The sequence below is a fragment of the Mustela nivalis genome, assembly GCF_964662115.1.
Source record: "Mustela nivalis genome assembly, chromosome: 2".
Taxonomy (NCBI): domain Eukaryota; kingdom Metazoa; phylum Chordata; class Mammalia; order Carnivora; family Mustelidae; genus Mustela; species Mustela nivalis.
In genome coordinates this window covers 958,094-975,097 of record NC_139021.1, presented here as the reverse complement: position 1 = coordinate 975,097, position 17,004 = coordinate 958,094, and the positions used below count along the sequence as shown (strand labels likewise).

General features: G+C 59.5%; 1 protein-coding gene and 1 long non-coding RNA gene across 2 annotated transcripts; one reads left to right on the top strand and one right to left on the bottom strand.

The window, feature by feature from the left end:
* Positions 1–14,343: 14,343 nt before the first annotated feature.
* On the bottom strand, positions 14,344–15,599 carry CCDC166 (coiled-coil domain containing 166). The gene is given in 2 exon segments (XM_082720555.1): positions 14,344–15,115; positions 15,117–15,599. Coding segments are annotated over 2 exon segments (1,149 nt in total). The 5' UTR covers positions 15,597–15,599; the 3' UTR covers positions 14,344–14,446.
* Positions 15,600–16,366: 767 nt separating this feature from the next.
* LOC309859659 lies at positions 16,367–17,004 on the top strand. Its single transcript, XR_014308785.1, has 2 exons — positions 16,367–16,439; positions 16,705–17,004. It is a non-coding gene; the product is annotated as an uncharacterized lncRNA (long non-coding RNA).

The following is a 17,004-nucleotide window of genomic DNA, read 5'->3' as shown; positions in this document are numbered from 1 at the left end:
TTCTGCTGTTCGTGGAGCGTCGTTATGTGGGCGTGATGACGAGGTCGTGAGCCCTGGGTGATGGAGTCTCCATCCAGCGGTGGCCAGGGGGTGGGGGTGGGGGTGGGAGTGGAGATGGGGGGTCGGGGTGGGGGTAGGGGGAGGCGGTCAGGGGGACCAAAAGTTCCAGTCCTCTGGTTGCCCCTGTCCTGTGGTTCAAAGGGCCTTTTCCAGTCACTGCATTAGCAGAAGCCCCGAGAGGGCTCTGTCGGACACAAGATGCTCCAGTGGTTCAGGAAGTGCCACGGGCCCCAGTTTTGTGCCGGGAACCAGGGATTCCTTACACCACACTAAGTGTTTGACTTTTTGTGGTTGTTACTTTTAAAATTTTTATTTCACTTTTCCAGTATTCGTTGCTAGTGGCAACATAAGGGAATTTTATGTTCTTTGACCTCACTTAATTCACTCAGTAGCTCTAGTGTTTGTGTGAAGATTTCTTAGGATTTTCCTAGAAACAGTCATGTCATCTTTGGATAGTAAGTTTCACTTCCTTCTCTGTCGTCTTGAGGGCTGCAGTTTTCCTCCTCTCTTGAATTGGCTTGGACCTTCAAGAAGCTGAGGGGAAGCCGGGAGTGGTCAGCCTTGCCTTATTCGGGATTGAGAGGGATGGTGTTCAGTATTTGTTAAACATGAGACTGGCTGCAGGTCTGTCTGGTGGAGGAGGCTCTCCTGAGTTCCTTGTTAAGAGTTTTCATTGGAATTGGATGCTGAAGTTTAACAAATGCCTTTTCTGCTTCGGTTGAGGTAATCCTATGATTTGATTGGGTTTTCTCCTTCATTCTGTGTTTTTAAGAGGGGGAAGGGATAGAGGGAGAGAGAGAATCTTAAGCAGGCTTAGCATGAGGCCCCCGACATGGGGCTCGATCTCACAACCCTGAGATCATGACCAGAGCCAAAACCAGAGTGGGACACCTAACCGACCTGGCCCCTGGGCGTCCCTCCTCATCCTGTCAAAGTGGGTGATTGTGTTGCCTCCTTTTCAAATGATTTAGGAACAGCTGGGGAAGCCATTTTGAATAAGGCTGACACCTTGCTTGTGAAAACAAAGAAAATCTCCAGCCGAAGGTCATACTCAGGAACACATTTAACAATCAGTCGTAAACACCCGTGAGTGTCAAAAGGAAAAACTGAATGAAAGGTCATCACAACATTCAGAGTGGGTAGCTGCCGGGAGGGGGGGGGGCAAGCGAGGCAGACGTGAGTGGGGAGGGTCCTGCAGTCTCCAGGCAGCAACTGCGCCAGCGCGGCTCACAAGGGTGCCGATCCCCAGCACGCGGACCTTCTCCGGCCCTTCCAGCCCCGAGTGCCTGCCTCCAGCGCACGGAGGTCAAACCGACTTTGCATTCTTGGATGACTCCACTTGGTTGTGACCTAGAGTTCTCTGTACATGTTGCTGTATGGGGCTTCCTGATGTTTTGTTAGGAACGTGTGTGGCCGGGGTGCCTGGGTGGCTCCATCTGTTAAGCCTCTGACTCTAGATTTTGGCTCAGGTCATGACCTCAGCGTTGTGGGATTAAGCCCCCCTCCCCCCCCCCAGGCTCCGTGCTCTGTGGGGAGCCTGCTTGAGACTCCCTGCCCCTGCCCTGCTCCTGCTCTTTCTCTTTCTCTCAAATAAATAAATAAGCAGGGGGAGTGGGAGAGAGAGGAGCAGGCTTCCTGCTGAGCAGAGAGCCCGATGCAGGGACTGATCCCAGGACCCCGAGATCATGACCTGAGCCGAAGGCAGATGCTTAACCGACTGAGCCACCCGGGCACCCCATAAATAAATCTTTAAGAACATAATGTCTGTGTGATGAAGAGAGAGACGGTCCTGCGCTTTTCTGTAATATCTGTCAGGTTTTGGCGTCCGGGCTTTGCAGGCCACCACGAGCCAAGCAGGTTGTGGTTGCCCGTCCGCTGGTCTCTCAGGGGCTTCGGACACGGGCCCTGCTTCTCCTTAAGGGTTTGGTGGAGTTGGCCCATGAGCCAGCTGGGGCTGCTCTTTTCTCCAGGGGAGCAGTGTTCCTTTCTCTTTTCTCAGTTTCATAATGTGCTTTTAAGGGAATTTAGGCGTTTCACCCAGTTGCTGACCTCGGTGGACCTTTGCTGTGCGGGGCCCTTCACGCCGCCGTTGGTGTGTGTGATCTGGAGTGAGGTCTCATTCTTTCATTCCCGGGATGGGGAACTAGGCACCTTCCTCCCGCTGGTTTGTCTCTTCTCGGGGCATCTTGGGGACCAGCCTCTCCTGGATCTTGGGGCCCCTGTGCTGCACAGGAGCCCCTGGCGGCAGGAGACGTGGTGGCTCTGAGCAGAGCTGGGGGCGAAGCTGGGGGCGAAGCTGGAGCTGAGTAGACCCCAGCCGCCCAGTGCAGGGGAGGGATAGCTTAGTGCCCAGCCCCGGGAAGGATGCCCATGGTTCTGGGGGAAGGCTGCGATGGGTCCTCGTCCGTGGGGGAAGTGCAGGAGGACGTCTCTGCGTGCGGTGCCCTGGGCGTGGGCTGTCTGGGCTCGTGTCCTGCAGAGGAACCCAGGCTGCCTCACTGGACTCTTAGCCCCTACTTCTGCAGGTCCATGAACGCAGCGGAGCTGCCGGCTTCCAGCCCTCAGTGCCCCACCGTGCCTTGCTCTCTGGAATGTCCGGGTCCGTGCGTATGGAAGGTAAAACTCAGTCACCCCAGCTGTCCTGTTTTCTGCAGTGATGCTGGCCCCTCCCCACCCTCAGCCGTGCCTTCTGCTCTGGAGCAGACCCTGCAGAAGCAGTCATGAGCCCCGTGTTTCCTGACTCCCCTGTCCTCCGAGCAGGTGCAGCTCAGGTCAGGCGGGGCCCCAGGACTGCAGCCTCGCCCACTCGTCGTCTCCCCGGATCATCTGCTTCTCTGCACCTGCCTTTCTCCAGAGCCACCCCAGCCCCACCATCCCCCGTCTCCCCATGGACGTGCCCCCGGTGAGCCCCCAGCACCCAGCACCTCCATGGGGAGGGGTTCCTGATGGTGGCCTCAGAGACCAGCGGCTGCCAGCCCGCGGCTCTTATCTCTGGAGTTGGGGGGAGGGTGACCATTTAGATTAAGACCATGGGAGGTGGGGGCTTCTGACTCCTGACTGCAGCTCAGGTTGTGATCTCAGGATCCTGGGACCGCGCCCCATGTCGGGCTCCCCGCTCAGCATGGAGTCTGCGTGAGGACCTCTCTCGCTCTCTCTCGCTCTCTCTCGCTCTCTCTCGCCCCTCTCCCTGCTTTCTCACTCTCTAAAATAAATAAGTAAATCTTAAAAAAAAAAAAAAAGACCATGGTAGATGTCCTAGAGAACCGCTCTCCTCGGCTTTAGGCAAGAGCAGCCGCAGCTCTGTCCTGGGGGCGCGTTTTGTGTGTTTCCCCCCACTCTGGGGGCTAGAAGTCCCACATCCGGTCTCTGCCTGCTTGCGCCCCGCGGAGAACCACTTCCTGGCTCATGGATTGCAGGCTGCGGGAGAGGGAGCAAGCTCTTACAAGGACGCTAACCCTGTGGGATCAGAGACGCATCCTTAGGATCCTTTAACCATAATCACTCTCTCAGAGGCCACACCCTCGACTACAGCCATCCCGGGAGTCAGGGATTCCACATGTGAGTTTGGGGGGACGCACACAGCCCGCCACAGGCGTCTTCCCTGGCGAAGCTTCAGGCCTCTTGAGGTTCTTCTTCCTTGGGGACTCTCCCCTTCTTTTCTTCCAGCTGAACATGCGAGTCTTAGCTTTCTCATTTCTCAGTGTCCTGCAGCCTCCGGAGAGGCCGTGTCTGACGTCCTGCTCCTGGTGCGAGGTGTCTGTGTCACAGGAGCCATGCAGGGACCTTTGAGGACGTGTGCGCACAGTTCTCCGCAAGAATGGCAGCGTCTGGACCTTGGCCAGCAGGGCCTCTCCTGGGGCTGCTGCTGGGCCATTTCAGGAGCTTGGCTTCGCGGGGTAAGGGCTGTACCGTTGGCCTCCAGAACCTGTTTGGTGCCTGGCTGGCCCTGGAACCTCGAGGCCAGGCTGAGGGGGCTGGGAACCCGGGTTCTTGTCCTGGGTGCTATAAAGGGGCGATCCTGGGCTGACTCTGGCCAAGGGCATTTCTCCATGCCCCCCTGGAGGCAGCCCCATCTTCCTCCGCCAGACCTTTCCACGGTTACCTTTCAAGCTGTGGGAACTTCCGTGGACCTTTCTCAACAGCAGGGGCGTGCGGGGAGCCCATCCGGCTTCCCGGGATGCCTCCCTTCCCTTCTCCAGTTCCGTTGTCTCTGCTTCGGGGTGACTTCTCTGCAGGACCGCCGTGGGCTGGCCTGAGCCCTGGCACGCTTGCTCGTTGTGTGCAAAGGAAACAGTACCTTTTCTGTCTTTGGAGAAGGGTTCCATGGCCCCAGACCAGACCTCGTCTCTCCTGCAACAGTGAGCTGAGCCACGGGTTGAGGAGAGTGAGACCGGAGTCTCGGGAAGCCCAGAGGAGTTGCTGCCCAGGGCATCCGCGGATGGCTTTTCGCTCTCGCAGTGGAGCAGTGGGTGTGCAGCTGCTTTGTGAGCTGGGCTGCAGGACGCCGCGGGTGCAGCGGCCGCGTTCCTGCACCGAGTGCTTCCCTGGGGAGTACTAAGCCCGAGGGACGGTGTGAGGCGGGACAGGAGGGCAGTGTGGGCTGCAGTTCGGGTGGGGAGCGGGAGCTGCTGGCTGGTGTGGATCCCCAGGTCAGAGACCCAGTTGGCAGGACGCTTACGGCCTGGAGGGTGAGTGGCCCAGAACCAGGCAGGGCTGGCTGCACAGCTTCCGGGCCCCGGGACCTCCTGCCAGGGCCTGCTACTGCGACACCCCCGCCCCCTGCACTGTCCCAGAGCCTGCCCGCTGGGGCCCTCGGAGCTCACCCGGCCATGAGGCAGTGGTGGGGGACGCTGGACTCGATTTTCCATTTTCTGCTGTTTGCAGTTTTAGCTCCTCTGTCCCTCCTGTGTCACTTGGCTGGAGTAAGTCCCTTGTTCAACTGACTTGAGCCGAGGGGACAGGCTTTCCTCTGGTAGCTTCCCTCCTTGCCCCTGAGGCCCTCCAGCCTGTGCCCCGTGACACCCTGCAACCCCCTGCAGCCAGCACTTGTGTCACTTGAGAGGACTTCAGAGGGTCAGGAAAGCCGCCTTCGTTGGCCAGAGCTCGCGGCCAGAGAGCTGTGCTCCGCAAACCCTCCGCGAGCGGCCCTGGCTGCGCGGCCGCTCTTCGCCCGGGGCTGCGTCCCACGCGGCCTCTCCAGCCGCGCTCGGGCCGGTGCGTGTTTGTTCCCGGTCGCGAACAAGGGCCGTTGGGGACGGTGGTCTCCCGGCGTCCTGTGGTCAGACCCTGGTTCTCGGTGACATGGGCCTGCGTGGGGTCTACTGGTCCTTGGGCCTCGCCCCTGCCTCTGCTCTCAGGAGCACTACTGAGCCCAGAGTCTGCCCACGGTCTGTTTGCGACTGTGTCCCGCTGCCCCAGCCCTGCTCACTGCTCGCTCTCCGAAGTGTGTACGTGAGTAAATAAATAAACACGTTCATTCTTTTATTCATTCATTCGAAAATGGGGGTTCCCGGGGGTCTCAGTGGGTTAAGCCTCTGCCTTCAGCTCAGGTCATGATCTCAGGGTCCTGGGATCGAGTCCCGCATCGGGGGCTCTGCTCCGCGGGGAGCCTGCTTCCTCCTCTCTCTCTGCCTGCCTCTCTGCCTGCTTGTGATCTCTGTCTGTCAAATAAATAAATAAAATTTTTAAAAATAAAAAATAAATACAAATAAAAAAAGACGTACTGAAGATGGTTGAGAACAGCTGCTAAGCCTTCAAGTGACAGAATCTGTCCTTGTGCTCGGCCCCGTCCCACAACCCTGCGGGCTGGGCAGCCCACGCAGCCCACGGGTTTCTCGCAGCCCCGGAGGCTGGACGTCCGAGACCAGCGTGCCGGCAGGGCTGGGTTCTGCCAGGACCCACTTCCTGGCCTGCACCCGGCCCCCTCCTCGCTGTGTTCTTGAACCTGGCGGTGCGGGGAGCTCTGCCGACCGATCTTACGGGGGCCCGAACGCCTCCATGGGGGCCCGCCCTCATGACCTCATCGGACCCCATCACCTGCCCACGGCCCCACCTTCAAGCACACCACACCGGGGCTGGCTTCAACGTAGGAATCTGGGGGGCAGCTGGGTTCATGGCAGGAGCCTCTCTGGGTCAGTCGGGCCGCAGACCCGCTGGAGGAGGGCGCTGCCCCCACAGCGTGGGCCTGGCGGGGCGAGTGAAGCCAGGGGCCACGGCCCCCAAGGTCCCGGCATACGTGGGGTCCGCGCGGCGGAGTGCGGAGTGTCTGGTGCCCACAGACTCCCGCCGCTGCCGGCAGTCCCGGTGTTTTTCTCCCCGTTCGGAGCCGTCGGGCGGGGAGGTAGCCGGTGTGTTCCCGCCGAGGCACGGAGCTGCGAAGGCCTTCAAAGGGCATTTGAGCGCGGGTTGTAGCAGCCCGACCCGGATCTGTGGGCAGGAGGCGCTGAGGATGACACTCCGCCCCGCTCTGTCCTGCGGGAACCGGCTGTCTGGTCACCGGCTTCGGGTTTTCATCTCTCACTTCTTGACGCCATCGTGTGGAATGAAGCGGGAGCGACACGGAGCTGTGCGGCCAGCTGCGTTCCGTCCGAGGACGATGACGTGCCCGCAGGAAGCGAGTGGGCCATGCGGATGCTCCGGGCGGTGGGACCGGGCAGGGCCAGGCTCCGCGCGGCCCCTCGCTCACCTGGCCCGGCTGGCTGGGCTGCACCGGCAGGCCGCGTCCCGTCTGAAGTTGTCTGTGCTCGGCTCTGTGGGCAGATGCTGGGGTACACCGAGTGACGGGCACGGCTCCTGCGGGGGGTCACGAGGGTGGCCACGGAAGGCCACGGCGAGGTCTGCATCTCAGCCCTCGCTGCCACCAAAGGCGGACGGAAAGACGGATGGGGACACGCTAGTGCTTGGGCGAGGCATGACCTACCACTGAATGCGGTTCCTCCTCCCTGAGGCCTCCCCCGGCCCCTCACTCGTCTCTCCTGAGAACCCTCTGTTCCAGGAGCTTCATAAGGAGACCTGGGGACGGGCACCAGCGTGCCGGCTGGCAGCTCCCACCAGATCCCTGTGGACACCGCGGATGTCCTGCACTTCCGCAGAAGACCCCTCAGCGGTGCAGCCCGGGCACGTCTGCCGTTGCGGAGGCGTGAGGGTCCCGCATCCCCCTGGGCCTGTTCGTCTCCATCCACAAACTCTGTGCGCCCGTTGTATGCCAGCCACGGAGCACGGAGGTCAGGTCTGGACAATATCCCCACGTCCCTGGGGGCAGAGCGACCTGTAAGAGGAAGTATCAGCCTTCTCAGAGAAGGCGAGCCTGGCTGCAGTGCGCTGCCCCCATTATGCTGCCTCTTTTATTTTAATTTCATTTTTTTTAAAGATTTTATTTATTTATTTGACAGAGAGAGAGATCACAAGTAGGCAGAGAGGCAGGCAGAGAGAGAGAGAGAGAGAGAGAGAAGCAGGCTCCCTTGTGAGCAGAGAGCCCAATGCAGGGCTCGATCCCAGGACCCTGGGATCACGACCTGAGCCGAAGGCAGAGGCTTTAACCCACTGAGCCACCCAGGCGCCCCTATGCTGCCTCTTTTATCTGCAGTTTTTGGGACGGAGGACGCGAGCCTACTCTGGGCCAGAATACACGTGCCACTGGGGGCCGGCCATCCACCCCTCTCCCCGGGGGGACCCTCAGAGCGCCCTGTGGGTTGGCCTGGGCCCTGTGTGCCACATGGAGGTCCCACCTCCCTCCGCACACGTTCTCCCCCCAGCAGCTGCCTGCCATCCTGTCTTTGGCCTTCTCGGGAGCCCAGGCCCCCCATTTGGGTCCTAGAAAGCCCCGGTGGTGTAGTGTCACTCCTTCATCCCTGTCCTTTGTGACCCTTTGAGAGCCCTTCACCGGGAGGCCCAGGGTCGGACTGTCCGATGAGAAGCTGCAGACAGTCACCCTGGGGAGGGTGCGGTGAGGTTCTGGTTCCCTTGATCAATTACTCCGGCGACTTTTGTCTAGAAAAGAGAGCCAAGTGCATGTTGTTTTGGTGACATTTATTCCCCGTTACAGTTCAACACAAGCCTCATTGAATACAGTGGCAGGCAGAGCGGGGCAGATCCTGGCCTCCGTCCCCGTCCCCAGGGGAATTCTGTGACTGCTGGAGCGGGTCCCCCAGGGCTTGTCACATGCTGCGTGAATGAGCCTGTGATTTCCGTTTGTTTGCCTCACGCTTGCGGAGCCCCACGTCCGTCCACAGGTGCCGGGTGGGTCTGGCCGTGGACCTTCCTGTCCCCGTCCACTCAACACTGTCACAGGCTTCCGTACTATGCGTCCTGCTCGAGGACACGTCTGTGCTGACTGTGCCACCGTGTGTGTGCACAGGGGCTGGGGCAGTTTCCTGGGGTGGCTGAAGATGACAGAAATTTGTCGTCTGGGTACTGCAGCCGGAAGCCTGAGGCCCCGGTCAAGCCGTGCTGCCCCTGAAGCCTGAGGGGAGAGTCTGTCCGGGGTCTTCCTGCATCCGGGGTGCCCGCGACACCGGGTGCGCCCTGGCCTACAAGCACGGCTCTGGCGTTGCCTCTGCCGTCAGGGGTGTTCCTGCGTCTGTGTTCATGTGCCCATCTTCTTCCAAGGATACTGATCCCCTGGACGAGGGCCCACCCTGCACCCATGTGAGTGCTGTAGCCTTGTTTCCAGATCAGCTCGCACTCGAAGCTAGGACTTGAACGTGTCTTTTGGGGGACACAATGCAATACACAACACACAGCGGAACAGGGTCCTAGGAGACAGCGGAATCGAAGCATGCCCGCTTCAGACGGAGGAGCAGCACCGGCCGGCGCCCTCCACGCTCTGCTCCCCGCCCCCCACGACGCTTCTTCTCCCCTCTGAGGCCTGGGCAGTGTGGGGGAGGGGGGCTTCTTCTCCAGGTCCTGCACCTGCTTATCCTGGTGTGTGGTTGGCCTTTTTCTTTACATCATTATAATGACTTATCCTTTCTCTATGCTATTAGTTTATTTTATTTGAAAGCTAAACAAGGTCATTGGCTGTCTTCTGGGAGGGGACAGAGCATGTCTGTGGGTGATCCCTACCCTCTGGGCTGGCCTGGAAGTCCCAGGGCCAGGGATTCAGACACCGATGGGGAAAACCCCACGGGACGTAGGGCCGGAGCCATAGAGCAGTGGGCAGGCGCCGAGGGGACAGAGGACGGGAGTCACGACAATCTGAGGGAGGCCTGGGCTGCAGTGCCCGGTTGGGTCAGTCCCCCGCTGGGCATCCTGTAGGCTGGGTGCCCCATGTGGCCCAGCCTCCGGGGTCTGAGGGGCCCACTCTCCTCCATCCTCCTAGTGGTTTCAGGGCAGCAGCTGGACAGGGCAGACCACAGCTGAGTGTTAGCAGCTGGTGTAGACGAGAGAGGCCAGAAAGCTGCACAAGGACAGGGGAGCGGCAGAACCAGCTCAGCAGGACTTCTAAAGTAAACATTATCAAACCAACACACACATACCGCTGCGTCTCACATGGGGAGTACGAAGCTAGATGAATTTTCACAAGGAAAGTAATGATGTCTGATTTGTGGGTCATCTTGTTCTCAGTAGCTTCTAGACCGGGAAGGTTTTGGGGTTTTTTTTGTTTTTGTTTTTTTGTTTTTTTCCAGACTGGGAAGGTATGATGGAAATTTAAAGCATTCTGAGGGTTAGGAGGAGGGATTATGAATTATGAACGTAAATGCCATGTGCCCATTTGTCGAGTGAGAACTAAAGGAGGAGGAGAGTTGATTTCGATACAAGTGGAGGAAAACACGTGAAACATGAAAAAAGAAAGAAAACACAAAGTATAAAATAAACTGGAAAAAAAAACCAAAACCACTGGGAGCCCCTGGGTGGCTCAGTGGATTAAGCGTGGGCCGTCAGCTCAGCTCATGAGTCCAGGGTGCTGGGATCCAGCCCCACATCGCCTAGTTTGGTGGGGGGGGGGCGTCCCTGCTCAGTGGGGAGTCTGCTTTTCCCTCTGCATGCCCCTTCCCCGCTTGCACACACATGCTCTCTCTCAAATAAATAAAATCTTAAAAAAAATAACTACCAATAGGGGCACCTGGATGGCTCGTGGGTTAATCCACTGCCTTGACTCAGGTCATGATCAGGGTCCTGGGATCGAGCCCTGCGTCTGGCTCTCTGCTCAGCGGAGACCTGCTTCCCCCTCTCTCTGCCTGCCTCTCTGCCTGCTTGTGCTCTCTCTCTCTCTGTGTCAAATAAATAAATAAATAAATAAATATTTTTTAAAAAAAACTACCAATACTGCAAATCAACGATTATAAAATAACTACAGTGTGTAGTTAAAAGATGAAGATTGTTGGATTGTATTTTTTTAAGATTTTTTTTTTTACTTTTTTAAGAGAGAGCGACAGAGTGAGGGGGTGGGGGGTCCGGGGAAGGGACAGAGGGAGAGGGAGAAGCAGACCCCCCGCTGAGCAGGGAGCCTGACTGACTTCCGGCTCCATCCCAGGACCCTAGAATCATGACCTGAGCCAAAGACAGATGCTTCACCAAATGAGTCACCCAAGTGCCCCTGTTAGACTGTATTTAAAATAATAAGCACCACCTATAACTGTTACTAGGGACACGTCTGAAATATAAAATGGACACCAATAGAAAGGGGCATGCAGGGGCGCCTGGGTGGCTCAGTGGGTTAAAGCCTCTGCCTTCAGCTCAGCTCATGGTCCCGGGGTCCTGGGATCGAGTCCCGCATCGGGCTCTCTGCTCGGCAGGGAGCCTGCTTCTTCCTCTCTCTCTCTTTCAGCCTGCCTCTCTGTCTACTTGTGATCTCTCTCTGTCAAATAAATAAATAAAATCTTAAAAAAAAAAAAGTGGCATGCAAGACAACCCAGAAGAAAGCTTGAGCAGCCATCTTAATACAAACAGGCTGTGGGCAGGGGAGAACAGTGCAGACTGGTGAGCGAGCTGGACCCCCCATACTACAGGAAGGAACTACAGGAAGAGTTCTAAACTCCTATGCAATTAACAATTGCTTCAAAATACGTAAAGTAAAAATGACTGAACTACAAGGAGAAATGGACAAATGCCCAGTCCGAGTGATGTCTCTTAGGAAGCTGTTTTATGGGAAGCAGTTCACTAGAAGGTCTTGAGAATGGGGTGTCTGGGCAGAGGAGAGACTGGAGTATCAGTTGCCAGGAGTACCCGGGAAGAGGAAGTGTGGGGCATACCACTGCTTACTAGCTTCATCAGTACCAAAGCTCTTCATCTTGATTTAACACTTCAAATTAGAATGGGGGTTTGAACACGGTCTGTATGTTGCATTTGTGGTAAAAACTAATTTAAGTCTCATAAATAAAATCTTTAAAAAAAAAAAAACTAATTTAAGTCTGTTAATCCATAACAATTTCCCTTCCCTCTTTTTAAAGATTTTTTAAAAAATTTATTTGACAGAGACAGAGAGATCTCAAGTAGGCAGAGAGGCAGGCAGAAGGAGAGGGAGAAGCAGTCTCCCCGTCGAGCAAGGAGCCCGACGAGGGGCTCTATCCCAGGACCCTGAGATCATGACCTGAGCCAAAGGCAGAGGCTTAACCCACTGAGGGAAGCCCCATCCCTTCCCTTTCTTAAAAAAATTCGTTCCCTTTTTTTTTTGGAAAAAATTATTTGGCCTGTAGAGGACTCGAGTGACTGCACCCTGACTCTCTCAATATGTTCCGCTTCTCCCTGCACGTTGTATACACTGGCAGTCCCCGCAGAAACTTGATCAGATACTTTGTTTCTCGCCACCTCGGTTGCTCAGTGCGTTCTATTGCTTCATACCAGGCGGCTAACAAAACCTCTTGATAAAGTTAGGGTCACGTGGGTCCCCAGGGGCAGCTGAATCCTCCGTTCTGGTCATCAGTCTTCCACCTATATAGGCTTTCCCTCCCATTCCAACATTGCTGATGACTTCTCCTGCAGCTGTCAGATGGAATTCGATGCAGAACTTTCCTTCACCAATTTGTTTATCCTGAAATGTCGTTCCTAGTGCAAAGTCAGAGTGGGTGTGATTCCTCGTTTACCAGTTTTTAGGATAAGGGATTAGTAGAGCAGCAACCTTCAAGGTGACTAATGGGTGGGTTTTTATAATATTTTAAACTTACACATTTTATATATTTGGTATGTTTCTATTCAGGACGGCCATTATTCTTTTGATGCTGAAGTGGTTGACTTTTTGGCCACTCAGAGCCCTTCACTTGTGTCACCCTGTTCTTCTGGCAGGTCTCTTTCGGGGAGCAGCCTTGCTTTCTGGCACAAGCTCTCCAAACTCATTTTTTATTGTTTCCTTCCCCAAATCTCAAAAGAGCCCTAGTTCCTTTTATTTATTCAAAGATCTCTGCTGAGCAGAGAGCCCGATGTGGGGCTCAATCCCAGGACCCTGAGATCATGACCTGAGCCGAAGGCAGAGGCTTAACCCACGGAGCCACCCAGGTGCCCCCCCCCCCAGTTCCTTTTAAAGAGAAATGCTGAGCCCTTGCAAGAGTGCTTGTATTTGGGTGCCCAACGGCGGCCTCGTGCCACCAGGGGCAGCGCTCACGCCCGGCCTCGCCCTCTAGGACCCCGCGGGGACCTTGCAGTCACTGCAGCTCGGACCCCAGCGGGAGGAAGACCATCTTCCTCTCCACCCCACCAACAGCTCGTCCTCAAGAAACTGCTGCACTTGGGGCGCCTGGGTGGCTCAGTGGGTTAAAGCCTCGGCCTCTAGTTCGGGTCATGATCCCAGGGTCCTGGGATAGGGCTCTCTGCTCAGCAGGGAGCCTGCTTCCTCCTCTCTCTCTGCCTGCCTCTCCACCTACTTGTGATCTCTGCCTGTCAAATAAATTAAAAAATCTTAAAAAAAAAAAAAAAAGAAAGAAAGAAAAGAAACTGCTGCACTTCCGTCCGGCTGGTGGGCTTTTCCCTTACAGCCGCCGGCGCCCCCTTCCTTCTCTGAAACTGTGTCCCCACAGCTGGTCTCGGTCTTTGATGCTGAACAAACCTGTTTCTGTAGAGTAACTGGCAGTTTTATTTTAAGGCTGACCAGACCATCAGGACGTGCTGCTCAGACCCCTGCCACAGTGGGGGCAGCTGCCCCGGCGAGTCCCCAAGGCTCCCCCAGTCCTGCTCTCCCAGGCACCTGGAGTGCCCAGGCCGCAACCACCTCCTGCTTGGGCCTAGCAGGCGCTGGCCCCAGGGTGCAACCAAAGACCCCGGATTTGTAAGAACCTTCCCTCAGTGGTCAGGATGAAGTCCCCAGCCCTTGGGTCAGTACTGACGGTATGCGGGACCTGGCCTCCCCCAGGAGCTGCTGGACCTCCCACAGCCACAACCGAGGGGCATCCCACTGACCAGCCTGGGCACACGTCTGGAGAGCTGAAGGCCGTCCCCGTGCGCCCCGGGGAGCGGGACAGCCGACATTTTCGTAGGAGCTGGGGCTTAGCGAATACGGTTTTCTCTGTACTAAATTTTCAGATTTGGGTCATCGTACCGGGGTGAGGTAGAACATTCTTGTGCTCAGGAACACTAAGGATTTTTAAATCCTTTAACTGAAGGGGCATAATGAACCGAATCTCAAGTGGTTCAGGGAAAAATGAAGACAGATCTGGGGACGGAGTCTCGGTAAACGGGAGTTCTCCGCACGCAGCAACTTTTCTCTTGGAAATTATATTAAAAATTACTCCTCCCGTGGCCCTTGGTGGCAGCCCCACTCTCCCCCGCCCCCGCCCCAGTGGCTGTCCTGACCGCAGGTCATCGCACGCTGGCCCTCCGGGCTACACCCCGTGGTCGCCCAGCTCCTCCCCGCTGGCCTCCTTTCCTGCTCTGGCAGCCTCTGTCCGTGCGGGCGACGTCCGTCTCTGCCAGCGCCGGCGGGAGGATACCGGTGTGGGCCACTTGCGGGGCAGCTGGGGCCAGCGGAGGAGGAGAGGAACGCATCAGGCCACCGCGCAGTTAGGGAACTGGAAGCCAGAGTGAGTGGTCCCAGCGGCGCCAGACCAGGAGGGCCGGTCACACCTTTATTAACACCACGTTCAGGTTCACGCAGTCCGCGGGCGCCGCGCGCTCACCTGCCCCGCCCGCGCCCACCGTCCGAGCCGGCTCGCCCGCACTCGCCTTCCGCCGCGGCGTCAGCGCCCGCCGTCTCCCTCGACCGCGGGACGGGAAGAGCCTGGGCCCGGGACAGGCTGAGCGGAGGGAGTCGTGCTGTGTGCGGGCCCAGGTAAGGAGAACCTCGAAGAGATCTGGGAGCCCGGGCGCGACACGGTCAAGGACGGGTCCCGGGAGCCCCGGTGCGGCGGGACCAGGGACGCGACCCGGGAGCCCGGGCGGGACGGGGTCAAGGCCGGGTCCCGGGAGCCCCGGTGCGGCGGGACCAGGGACGCGACCCGGGAGCCCGGGCGGGACGGGGTCAAGGACGGGTCCCGGGAGCCCCGGTGCGGCGGGACCAGGGACGCGACCCGGGAGCCCGCGCGCGATGAGTGCTGGGATGGAACCCGGGAACCGGCCTTCGACGGGGCCTGCGATGGGATCCTGGGGCCCGCGCGCGACGGGGCCCGAGGAGCCACGCTCGATGGCGCTGTGGAGGGGGCGAAGGACCCGGGGCGCGAGGCGGGCGGCGGCGGCGGCTGCCACAGCGGCGGTCCGTCGCGGCCGCGGCGCAGCCAGCCATGCACCCGCGCCAGGTCCCGGGTGTCCTCGTGCTCGCGCCGCAGCTGCTCCCGCTGCTCCAGAAGCCGGCGCCGCGTGTCGTGCAGCAGCTGGGCCCAGCGCAGGAGCCGCAGGAGCTCCCGCCGCAGGCGCGCGTTGTCAGCCCGGACGGCCTGCGTGTGCAGGACGAGCGCGCGCGCCGCCTCCCGCTCCGCGCGCCGCGCCAGGGACTGCACCCGCTGCCGCGCCTCGCGCTCGAAGGCCGCCTTGTCCTCCAGGAAGCGGCCCTTGACGCGGTGCAGCAGCTGCGTGTGCTCCACGCGCATGTGCAGCAGCTCGCGCTCCAGCGCGCGGATCCGCGCCAACTGCTCCAGCTGCAGCTCCTGCGGCGGCCGGGGGCACGCGGGTCAGCGCGGGGCCGCGCGGCGCGCGCCCGCCCCGCCCCGCCCGCCGGGCGCGCGCTCACTAGCCTTGTAGGGCCGCAGCTCCTGCACCTGGCGCGCCATCCGCGCCGCGCGCGCCTCCATGTCCAGCAGCTGCGCGCGCACGCCGTCCTCGCGCCCGCGGTACAGCGAGGCCAGCTCGGCCCGCTGCCAGTGGATCTGCGTCAGGTCCACGCGGTTCTGCTCGTCCAGCCGCACGACGGCCCGGGCGCAGCGCTGCGCGCGCGCGCTCACGTAGCTGGCGTAGAGCCGGTTCTCCTCGCGCAGGCGCGCGGCCTCGCGGTCCAGGCCCGCGTTCTCCCGCAGCACCTGGTCCACGCGCGCCTCGCAGGCGCGCAGCTGCTCCGACAGCAGCCCGTGCTCGCGCTGCAGGTACTGCCCGCGCTCCGACAGCCGCGGCTCGGCGCCGTCTCCCGCCGCGCCCGGCCGCCGCCCCGCGCCGGGCCCGCGCTTCTTCTTGGGCGCCATGGGCCGCGGCCTGGGGCGCCCGCACGCGGGACGGCGGTGCCCCCGGCCTGCGCCTCCAGCCTAACCCCTGCCTTGCCCCGGCCCGAGTCTTCTGGCGGGGTGGGACGCGGCCCGGGGCCACGAGAAGTGGGGGGGGGGGGGTCAGGCTGGGGGTCAGGGTGTCGTCTCCAGCCTTTCCTTCCCTTTGGGCTACGTCCGGGCCTTGGCCGTCGGGCGGGGGCGCCGGCCTTTCGTGGCGTTGGCGGAGCCTGCAGGGTCTCCGTGGAGACAGAACTCGGCCGGCCTCCCCGGAGCCACCCCGTCGCCCGGACAACGGCCGACGCCCCTCGGGGCATGTCCGTCCAGTCCCTCGCCTCGAAGTTGGTGCGGGACGGCCTGCGTGGGCGCCCTGCAGAGGTCCGCCCCGGGGCCGGCGGGGTCTGGGCTTCCGGAGGCGTCTGACCGAGCCGCCCGCAGCCGGGGCAGCCCCCGCGCTCCACGTGCCGGACTTGCGCCCTCCGCCGGACTCTCAGCCCCGTCGCCCCCGTGTGGGAGAGGGCGCCCCAAGTTCCGGCCTCCAGCCGTGAGCAAGCCGCCCGCCCCGCGCTGTGAAGGTTCCCGCCAGCTTGTCGGGACAGAGCGCCCCGCCGCTTTTCTGCTGTCTGGGGCTCCTGGTTTTCCTCGAAGCACTTGGTGACTCTTCACTCATTCTGGAGGCCCCCGGGGGAGTCAAGGTTACTAGGACGATCGTGTCCGTTCGGATGCCGGGGGTTGTCCGCTGTTTCTCTCTCAGGGATTTCCTCTGTGGGGCTCCTAAGCCCACACGTGCGCACCTGTTCAACTCATCCCACTGGCCAGCCCGGGGTCAGCTTCCCTTCCTAGCTGGGGGGATGGCTGGAGAGCAAGGGGTCCATCAAGCATTTTGCTGTTGCTCTTATTGCTGTGACATGTGGAAAACAGGACCATGAACCCTTCATTTAATTCCGCCTCGGCTAGGTCTGGGAGCGGTGCTGACCGCATTGGCCCCCGCCTCCCAGGCTGCCAGGTGCCGGTCCAAGAAGTGCCTGCCTCTCCCCTTTGACCTGCACCTTAAGTCTACAACACCTGTTTTGGTCCTGCCGTCATATAGGTCACTGCCCACGTCTGTCCACGTTTGCTGTAGCGTGGACAGATTTGAGACTTGTCCGCTGATGAGTCTGGGAGGAGCAGGCCAGAAGGAACCCCCATCAGTAGGAAGGCTTGTGTGGAAAAGCGTGTTAGGAGGCTGATTGCGGAGCTGCGATGACCCTCCTCTCTCTGGACTTGCTACTGTTGGCCGCAGCCGCATGGGGTGTGGGGCAGAGCCTCTTCCAATTACGAACACAGAAGAGGGGTTTTTTTCCTAGGAGAAAGTGAGGTTTGTGAGAAAGAATAAAATGACGTACACTCA